General features: G+C 53.0%; 1 protein-coding gene across 2 annotated transcripts; it reads right to left on the bottom strand.

Annotated features, from left to right (window-relative positions):
• Nucleotides 1-3184: 3184 nt before the first annotated feature.
• On the bottom strand, nt 3185-10107 carry LOC147092981 (bcl2-associated agonist of cell death-like). Of its 2 annotated transcripts, none has more exons than XM_085976325.1 (4): nt 10042-10107; nt 8870-9046; nt 7863-8062; nt 3185-6263 (listed from the first exon to the last, which is right to left on the bottom strand). In XM_085976325.1, the coding sequence occupies exons 2-4, from the start codon at nt 9012-9014 to the stop codon at nt 6150-6152; spliced, it is 459 nt and encodes a 152-aa protein (XP_085832451.1). In that variant the 5' UTR covers nt 9015-9046; nt 10042-10107; the 3' UTR covers nt 3185-6149. The 2 variants fall into 2 exon arrangements, with proteins under 2 accessions (XP_085832451.1, XP_085832452.1); XM_085976326.1 differs by lacking the exon at nt 10042-10107 and adding an exon at nt 9244-9918.
• Between the last annotated feature and the right edge of the window lie 421 nt (nt 10108-10528).

The raw sequence follows: 10528 nt of genomic DNA, 5'->3' as shown, positions 1-10528 counted from the left end.
AACAATCAGCACAGTGCCGGTGCCCAAGTAGCAGTTTGAGGCTGCGTGGGATTTGTATCAGGCCCCCGCTTGCAAACTCCGCCCCTTCCAGCTGAGCCAACGAGGCCGCTAGATGTGGCGTTGGCCGATTGCAGCCAGAACAGGAGTTGACGATTGGACCCAGCTTCCCCGAGGGGAAAAAAAAAATCAACCGTCGTTTCCCCGCTCCTTGTGGAAAGTCTACCTCCAAAAGCGCTGCGGATTTCATTGCATTCTCCAGATTTTTTGGGGGGGGGGGGGGCATTTATTGCTCATCCGCTCCAGTTGCCCCTTCGACAACCGAGTGTCTCGCCAGGCCACTTCAGAGGCCAATTAATTCAACCACGGGTGTACGGACGGGAATCGTGCACAGTGTGATGAGGTTGGCAGGTTTCCTTACCAAAAGTGAACCAGTTGAGTTTTTAACGACAATCCGACAGATTCACTCACGGTCACTTGTTTTAATTTAATTGAAGTCAAATTTCTCAAACTGCCAGTGATGGGATTTGAACTCTAGTTGTCTGGATTATTATTCCAGTCACATCCACTAGGCTACTGTGTTCCAACACCAAGTGGGTACTGGGGGTTAAAAAAACCATCCCGCAAGAGTTTGTGGCTTCATTCGTGGGGCATGTCTCGTGGCGATAACACGCACCAATTAAATGCTTGGGGGCATTCTCCATTTGCATTGCACAGGATTATGGGCTGTGCGACGCACATTTATAAGCAGCATTGGTCTCTTAAATAAATCAACAAGGATGAGGATTTTGAATTCAAGGTGGTGTTCGACCAGGGAGCCAACCAGCGTTCCCATTAAGCTGTGGGTCAACGGAGTGAAAATTTGAATGGGCCGCACGGCGAGTTGGGTAGGATGGATTGGGGAATGTTACTTAAAGGGTTGACGGTGGATAGGCGATGGCAAACATTTAAAGGTCGCATGGATGAACTACAGAATAAAAGGTGACTCAACATTGGCTAACAAGGGAAATTAGGGATAGCATAAGATCCAAGGAGAGGACATATACATTGGTCAGAAAAAGCAGCAAACCTGAGGATTGGGAACAGTTTAGGATTCAGCAAAGGAGGACAAGGATTAATTAAGAGGGGGAAATAGAGTATGAGAGTAAGCTTGCATGGAACATAAAAACTGACTCAAAGCTTCTATAGATATGTGAAGTCAAGCGTAGGTCCCTTACAGTCAGAATCGGGGGAATTTATAATGGGGAATAAAGAAATGGCTGACCAATTAAATACATACTCTGGTTCTGTCTTCACAAAGGAGGACACAAATAACCTCCCAGATGTGTCAGGGAACATAGGGTCCAATGAGAGGGAGGAACTGAATGAAATCAGTATTTGTAGGGAAATGGTGTTAAGGAAATTGTTGGGATTGAAGGCCGATAAATCCCCAGGGCCTGATAATCTACATCCTAGGGTACTAAAGGAAGTGGCCCTAGAAATAGATGCATTGCTGGTCATCTTCCAAAATTCAATAAACTCTGGAACAGTACCCATGGATTGGAGGGTAGCTAAAGTTACCCCACTATTCAAAAAAGGTGGTAGAGAGAAAACGGAATTATAGACTGGTAAGCCTGACATCGGTAGTGGGGAAAATGCTAGGGTCCATTTTTTAAAAGATGTAATAGCAGAGCACTTGGAAAACAGTGACAGGATTGGACAAAGTCAACATGGATTTACAAAAGGTAAATCATGCTTTACTGGAATTTTTTGAGGATGTAACTGGTAGAATAGATAAGGGAGAACCAGTGGATGTGGTGTATTTGGACTTTCAGAAGGCTTTTGATAAGGTCCTGCATAAGATTAGCATGTAAAGTTAAAGCACATGGGGGCAAGGTACTGACTTGAATAGAGAACTGGTTGACAGGAAGCAAAGAGTTGGAATAAACGGCTCTTTTTCCGAGTGACGGGCAGTGACTAGTGGGGTACTGCAGGGATCGGTGTTAGGACCCCAGCTATTCACAATATATATATATATGATCTAGACGAGGGAACTAGATGTAATATCTCCAAGTTTGCATACAACACAAAGCTGGGTGGGCGTGTGTGCTGTGAGGAGGATGCCGAGAAACTCCAGTATGATTTGGACAGGTTGGGTGATACGGCAGATGCAGTATAATGTGGATAAATGCGAGGTTATCCACTTTGGTGGCAAAAACAGGAAGGCAGATTATTAACTGAACGGCAATAGATTGGGAGAAGGGGAAGTGCAACGAGACCTGGGTGTTCTTGTGCACCAGTCGCTGAAGGTAAGCATGCAGGTGCAGCAGGCGGTTAAGAAGGCAAATGGAATGTTGGCCTTCGTAGCGAGAGGATTAGAGTACAGGAACAAGGATGTCTTGCTGCAGTTGTACAGGGCCTTGGTGAGACCACATCTTGTGTATTGTGTGCAGTTTTGGTCGCCTTATCTGAGGATGTTCTTGCCATGGAGGGAGTGCAGTGAAGATTCACCGGACTGATATCTGGGATGGCAGGAATGACGCATGAGGAGAGATTGGGCTTATACTCGCTGAAGTTTACAAGAATGAGAGGGAATCTCGTTGAAACTTTTAAAATTCTGACAGGACTGGACAGACTAGATGCAGGAAGGATGTTCCCGATGGTTGGGGAGTCCAGAACCAGGGGTCACAGTCTAAGGATAAGGGGTAAGCCATTTAGGACAGAGATGAGGAATTTCTTCACCCAGAGAGCGATGAACCTGTGGAATTCTCTACCACCGAAGGCAGTTGAAGCCAATTCATTAAATATATTCAAGAAGGAGTTGGATATATTTCTTAAGGCTAAAGGGATATGGGGAGAAGGCAGGGACAGGGTACTGAGTTTGGATGATCAGCCATGATCTCATTGAATGGCGGCGCAGGATCGAGGGGCCGAATGGCCGACTCCTGCTCCTATCTTCTATGTTTCTAAAACAAAATTACAGTGAACGTTAAAGCCAGCATAGGTCAGCGAGCGGTTTTGGGGGGGGGGGGGGGGGGGGGGGTGTGACAGGACTTGGTGTGAGTTTAGGTGAGCTGAAATGTTTACCAAGGGGAACGACCAGGGTGGGAAGAGAGTAAGGGACGCACTGGCGGCAACGGTCAGTTTGCAGGGTACAGATTTTCTGGTTAAAAAAATAATCAGGAACAACATTAAAAACAGGCACGAGTTCCGCCCAGAGCTCCTGTATTTTATTTTAAAACTCATTAAGATTTAGATACATGCACAACAGAAGCACAGGTTAAAAATCGGTTTATTGGATTATAACTACATTGCTTAGTTACAGCAAGCCATTGATTAGAACATTTAAAAATCGTGATGCTTGGTTTGGGAGGGGATGCATGAACTGGTCTATACCGAGTTCCTTCACAGTCAGCCTTTCTCACGAAAGGATTTCATTAATCTCAAATGGTAGTAGCAAAACAAATTAAATACCATTATCCAAGTCAGATATCCAGACCAAAGCTTCCAGTGTAAACGGTCGTGGATATCTGCGAATTTCTTCCGAGGGCAGTGTTCAGTCATCTGCTCCAGGGGATGATTAGATCCCAATTCAAACAGCTTTCACTCCCCATTCCCTTACCAACAGTATTGTACAGTAAAATTAAATCGTTAAATTGCATCTTAAGTTGATACTCTTCCTCCTCCAGTCTTTCTCTTCCCTCCCCTCCCCAGGGTATGGGTATACAGGGTCTCTTCCCACAAGCACCACCCCCCCCCACCCCCAATTCGTCACAAGCGAGATTATTCGACTGTGGAAGTACCGCCTCAAGGCTGGATCCTGCCTGTCTTACGGCAACGGTGCCGGTAGTGAACGTAAGAGGTAGGAGTCGGCCATACGGCCTCTCGAGCCTGCCCGCCATTCAATAAGATCGCGGCCGATCACCGAAGCGAGATCGCTCCCGGGGCCCCTGCCGTGGACCTAATCCCAATACGATAAAGCCGGCACCACTTCCCTACCCCTCACCCACCTCTGCAAACCGGGCATCGTGCCCCGACGAGAGAGCAGCAGCATCTTCACGAGCTGGCTGTTCGGTCTGACTGCAAGGCAAGATTTGGCCGCAGCACAGCCCAAGGCGCCCACCGCCTGACCGAGATCAGGCACTCGGTGTGAAGGACAAGACAACCTGGGGCACAAGGCACAGGCAGGGGGGTGCCGCTCGGCACACCGGCCAGCGCTCCTCGAAGTCCCCGCCATACGCGAACAACTCCCAACGTCACTCCACCAAAAACTGGGACGACTAAATGCACAGAATGGACTCGAAAGTCAGTGAAATGGAAAAGTGTCGAAAAAACGCATTAATACAGCACTGTGCACAGTTCCGGTCTCACTATTACAAAAATGATATCGCGGCACCGGAGAAGGGGCAGAGAAGATTCACAAGGATGATAGCAGAACTGAGAGGTTATACCGATCAGGAAAGGCTGAAGCTCCTTTCTCTGGAAAAGAGAAGGCTGAGGGGTGACCTGATCGAGGTCTTTAAAATGATGAAGGGGGTTCGATAGGGTAGACGTAGAGAAGATGTTTCCACTTGTGGGGGAGACCAGAACTAGGGGCCGTCAATATAAGATAGTCACTAATAAATCCAATCGGGAATTCAGGAGAAACTTCTTTACCCAGAGAGTGGTGAGAATGTGGAACTCGCTACCACAGGGAGGGGTTGAGGCGAATAGATGTGTTTAAGGGGAAGCTGGATAAACACACGAGGGAGAAAGGAATAGAAGGATATGCTGATGGGGTGAGATGAAGAAGGTGGGAGGAGGCTCGAGTGGAGCAGGAACACCGGCACGGAGCAGTCGGGCCGAATGGCCTGTTGGTACATTCAATGATAGATCCTGGGGCACTTCACCCACCAGCCACTCATCACTCAAGAGCCTGGACACGAGTCGGCGGGATATCCATCCGTGGAGGGCATCACGGCACAGAGTGATGGTGCTTCCCCCATATGGAGTGGTTCAGGGCAGGACGATCCCGGGCTCTATCCCTCCCCCCACCGCACCGCCCGGCCCAGTCTTAGGCCGATCCGAGTCAGGCCGGTACAATGGCCAGAGCACCTGTGGTTGGGGGGGGTTGCTATGAACAGGAGTCGGCCATTTGGCCCTTCAAGCCTGCTCCGCCATTCAATATGATCATGGCTGATCCTCTATCTCAATACCATATTCCCGCTCTCTCCCCATACCCCTTGATGCCTTTTGTGTCTAGAAATCTATCTATCTCCTTCTTAAATATATTCAATGAATTGGCCTCCACAGCCTTCTGTGGCAGAGAATTCCACAGGTTCACCACCCTCTGAGTGAAGACATTTCTCCTCATCTCAGTCCTAAATGTCCTACCCCGTATCCTGAGACTGTGACCCCTCGTTCTAGACCCCCCCAGCCAGGGGAAACATCCTCCCTGCATCCAGTCTGTCTAGTCCGGTCAGAATTTTATACGTTTCAATGAGATCCCCTCTCATTCTTCTAAACTCGAGTGAATACAGGCCTAGTCGACCCAATCTCTCCTCATACGACAGTCCTGCCATCCCAGGAACCAGTCTGGTGAACCTTCGCTGCACTCCCTCTATGGCAAGTATATCCTTTCTTAGGTATGGAGACCAAAACTGCACACAGGACATAGAAAACATAGAAGATAGGAGCAGGAGTCGGCCATTCAATGAGATCATGGCTGATCATCCAAATTCAGTGCCCTGTCCCTGCCTTCTCCCCATATCCCTTGATCCCTTTAGCCTTAAGAAATATATCCAACCCCTTCTTGAATATATTTAATGAATTGGCCTCTACTGCCTTCTGTGGTCGAGAATTCCACAGGTTCACCACTCTCTGGGTGAAGAAATTCCTCCTCATCTCTGTCCTAAATGTCCTACCCCGTATCCTGAGACTGTGACCCCCTCATTCTAGACGCCGCCCCCCAGCCAGGGGAAACATCCTCCCTGCAAGAGGAGGAGGAAGAGATGAAAAAGCAACAAACGGAAAGTGAGGGACGAGCATCTTGGCTGCTGAATCGAATGCCATGGCGAGACGGCGTGTTAAAATCCGCGGCAGTCCACCTCACCCACACACACTTGACACACATGAAAGTCCTGACCGACGAATGTGGGACACTTCGGCTGTCGATGGGGGGTGGGCGGCATCAGTCAGCGATCGTCCGCTTGCCGGCGCCCAGGAGCGCCCGAGCCGGGTAAGAAATTGGTCATCCTCCGGTAGAAACTGCTCATGATGGCGCCGGCACTTTTGGAGAGGCGGAGCCCCTGTGTCGGGAGAAAAGCACCGAGGGGTTGAATGGCCGATCGCCCAGGTTACTGGGGGTGTTCCCACCCTCCCCCTTCCGTCCCCCGCCACTCTGCTGAAGGGTCGCGCTGGGCTACAGCTCCCTAAGCAACACCTCCCCCTCCTTGTTCAAGGGGGGCCAGTCTTCACGTGTCATCCGTGGATCGGCGGATTTCTCTCTCGCCTCTGAGTCTGAAGGACATGGGTTCAAACCCCCACTCCAGAGACTCGAGCCCCGTAATCCAGGCCCGACACTCCCAGTGCCAATACTGAGGGAGCGGCGCACTGTCGGAGGGACAGTGCTGTGGGAGCGCCGCACTGTCAGAGGGGCAGTGCTGAGGGAGCGCCGCACTGTCGGAGGGGCAGTGCTGAGGGAGCGCCGCACTGTCGGAGGGGCAGTGCTGAGGGAGCGCCGCACTGTCGGAGGGGCAGTGCTGTGGGAGCGCCGCACTGTCGGAGGGGCAGTGCTGTGGGAGCGCCGCACTGTCGGAGGGGCAGTGCTGTGGGAGCGCCGCACTGTCGGAGGGGCAGTGCTGTGGGAGCGCCGCACTGTCGGAGGGGCAGTGCTGTGGGAGCGCCGCACTGTCGGAGGGGCAGTGCTGTGGGAGCGCCGCACTGTCGGAGGGGCAGTGCTGTGGGAGCGCCGCACTGTCGGAGGGGCAGTGCTGTGGGAGCGCCGCACTGTCGGAGGGGCAGTGCTGTGGGAGCGCCGCACTGTCGGAGGGGCAGTGCTGTGGGAGCGCCGCACTGTCGGAGGGGCAGTGCTGTGGGAGCGCCGCACTGTCGGAGGGGCAGTACTGAGGGAGCGCCGCACTGTCGGAGGGACAGTGCTGTGGGAGCGCCGCACTGTCGGAGGGGCAGTGCTGAGGGAGCGGCGCACTGTCGGAGGGGCAGTACTGAGGGAGCGCCGCACTGTCGGAGGGGCGGTACTGAGGGAGCGCCGCACTGTCGGAGGGGCGGTACTGAGGGAGCGGCGCACTGTCGGAGGGGCAGTACTGAGGGAGCGCCGCACTGTCGGAGGGGCAGCACTGAGGGAGCGCCGCACTGTCGGAGGGGCAGTACTGAGGGAGCGCCGCACTGTCGGAGGGGCAGTACTGAGGGAGCGCCGCACTGTCGGAGGGGCAGTGCTGAGGGAGCGCCGCACTGTCGGAGGGGCAGTGCTGAGGGAGCGCCGCACTGTCGGAGGGTCAGTACTGAGGGAGCGCCGCACTGTCGGAGGTGCCGTCTTTCGGATGAGACGTTAAACCGAGGCCCCGTCTGCTCTCTCAGGTGGATGTAAAAGATCCCACGGCCACTATTGGAAGAAGAGCAGGGGGAGTTCTCCCCGGTGTCCTGGGGCCAATATTTATCCCTCAACCAACATCACTAAAACAGATGATCTGGTCATTATCACATTGCTGTTTGTGGGAGCTTGCTGTGCGCAAATTGGCTGCTGCGTTTCCTACATTACAACAGTGACCACACTTCAAAAAAAGTACTTCATTGTCTGTGAAGCGCAGTGGGACGTCCTGAGGTGGGGAATCTGTGGAAATGGGAGTCTTTCTGCTGCCGCGTTGCAGATGGGAGGTGGGAGGACCAACCTTATTCTCAGTGAACGTGGAGATGAACTCGTCGCTCATCCTCCGGAGCTCCCGCCCGTACTGCACGGCGATCCAGAAGTTGGCCGGCTCCGACTGAGTCCGGCCCCGGAAAGACGGCACCACCTCCAGTAATTCAACTTCAGGCAGGGTTGCCCTACGAGCCTGGGGGACCCCATCTTGGAACGCGATCGTCTCGGCGTCTGCGGGGAGAGAGGAGAGAGACCAGCAGCGTTGGAGCGAGTGTGGAGCTCAGACACTTGACACAGCTCTCACTTTGATAAACCCTGGTCCAGGGACAGAAGCCCCCCCCCCCCCCCCCCCCCGGTGAAGGAGACAGCCACAGCTGAACAGATGATCAGGAAGTACTGAGGGAGCGCCGCAGCACCGACCCTCTGACAGTGCGGCGCTCCCTCAGTACCGACCCTCTGACAGTGCGGCACTCCCTCAGTACCGCCCCTCCGACAGTGCGGCGCTCCCTCAGTACCGCCCCTCCGACAGTGCGGCACTCCCTCAGTACCGCCCCTCCGACAGTGCGGCGCTCCCTCAGTACTGCCCCTCCGACAGTGTGGCACTCCCTCAGTACTGCCCCTCCGACAGTGTGGTGCTCCCTCAGTACTGCCCCTCCGACAGTGCGGCGCTCCCTCAGTACTGCCCCTCCGACAGTGCGGCGCTCCCTCAGTACTACACTGGGAGTGTCAGCCTAGCTTGATGTGCTCAAGTCCCTGGAGTGGGGCTCGAACCCACAACCTTCTGACTTTGAGGCGAGAGCGAGCGAGTGCTACCCACTGAGAGGGGGCTAGAAGAGCCCCCCCCCCCCGCCCCCCCAAGAAGGAGGAGCAGGGTTGAGGTCTGAGGCAGGAGCCCCGGGCTGACGTTTGCCCCCCCTCTTACACATCTGTACAGAAGTGGGCGCAGGCCAAGACTCCCAACAGGCTGGAGCACGAGTGACGGCACCGATCCCGGTTATTCCCAAGTTGTAAGACGACGTGGCTGGAAATTTTCCCCACCTCCTACACGCCTGCCTCTGGCTGCTTCGGAACATTGCTCAACGGTCCCGCTGCCCTCTCCCAGCCAGCTCTCGCCCAGTGTTGGCCACTTATCTCCATCAAAGGGGTCCAGGTCAGTCTCTCCGATCTGGAAGTGCTTTTCCATCACATGTCCTTGGCAGCCTCTGGAAGGGTGGACTGAAGAGAGAGAGAGAGAGAGACTCGAGATTAAATTACTGCCTCGGGGACATTCACTGTTACAGAGAGGACATTCGGACTGGTGCCCAGGTCAGAGGGCAAGTGCCTGGACAAAGCTCCTGCCAGTATTGCTCTGCCAGTGTGGCTCCCCGTCCATCACCGCGGACAATTGTCTCCGGTATGTTTTTCTCCCTCACATCTCTCCGCATTGTCCCTCCAACACTAGGCTGTCCGGTCATTTCTAAACTCCAACACACACCGCTCTCACACTCACGCACACTCGCACACTCTCTCTCCCGCACGCTCACGCTCTCTCTCTTCCGCACGCTCTCTCTCTCCCGCACACTCACTCTCTCTCTCGCACGCACACTCTCGCACGCACACACACTCTCTCGCACACGCACTCTCTCTCGCACTCTCTCTCTCACACGCACTCTCTCTCGCACACGCACTCTCTCTCTCTCTCACACGCACGCACTCTCTTGCACACTCACTCTCTCTCCCACACACTCTCTCTCTCGCACGCACTCACACTCTCTCGCACACGCACACTCTCTCGCACACACTCACTCTCTCACACACACACTCACACTCTCTCACAGTCACACGCTCACTCACTCTCTCTCACACGCTCACTCACTCTCTCACATACACTCTCTCTCACTCACTCTCTCATACACTCTCTCACACTCACTCACTCTCTCACACGCTCACTCTCTCTCTCACTCACTCACTCTCACACTCACTCTCACTCACTCTCTCACACGCTCACTCTCTCTCACACACTCTCTCACACTCACTCACTCTCTCTCTCTCTCTCACTCTCTCTCACTCACTCTCTCACTCACTCTCACACTCACACGCTCACTCTCTCTCTCACTCACTCTCTCTCTCACACACTCTCTCACACTCACTCTCACTCTCTCTCTCTCTCTCACTCACTCACTCACTCACTCTCTCTCTCTCTCTCTCACTCACTCACACCCTTTCCTCACTCTGGTTTTGGGGTTTCTCTTCCTGGTGTCCTAGTCACGCGATCTGAGGGAACCAATGGGAGGCGGCAGGAAAGTAACAAATTGCATCGCTCAATAGGAAGCGGAGCCACGCCCCCTGAGCTCAGAGCCAGAAAGATCAGAAATTAACAATAGAAATAGAGAGAGAGAGAGAGACAGAGGGTCAGAGAGAGAGAGAGAGAGACAGACCATACCTTGGGGCTAAATATGTAACAACATGTCACAACCTGAGGACTGTTTAAAAGTAAGACTGTTTAAAATTAATATTGAACGTACCAAATGAAGTAGAAAGACTGTTTAAAATTAATATTGTTTAAAAGTAATATTGTATATACCCAACAAATGTCAAATCGATTGACACCTACAGAATGTTGGAAAACTGTACCTTTTTGCTATGTAAGCTTTGGCAATATGGTTCTCTGTAAACTTTCATGCCAATAAAGCATTTGAACTGAACTGAACTGAACTG

The sequence above is a fragment of the Somniosus microcephalus genome, unplaced genomic scaffold, assembly GCF_052327205.1.
Source record: "Somniosus microcephalus isolate GS21.2 unplaced genomic scaffold, FLI_Smic_1.0 unresolved_chr2, whole genome shotgun sequence".
Lineage (NCBI taxonomy): Eukaryota > Metazoa > Chordata > Chondrichthyes > Squaliformes > Somniosidae > Somniosus > Somniosus microcephalus.
This window is presented reverse-complemented; position numbering and strand designations above follow the sequence as displayed.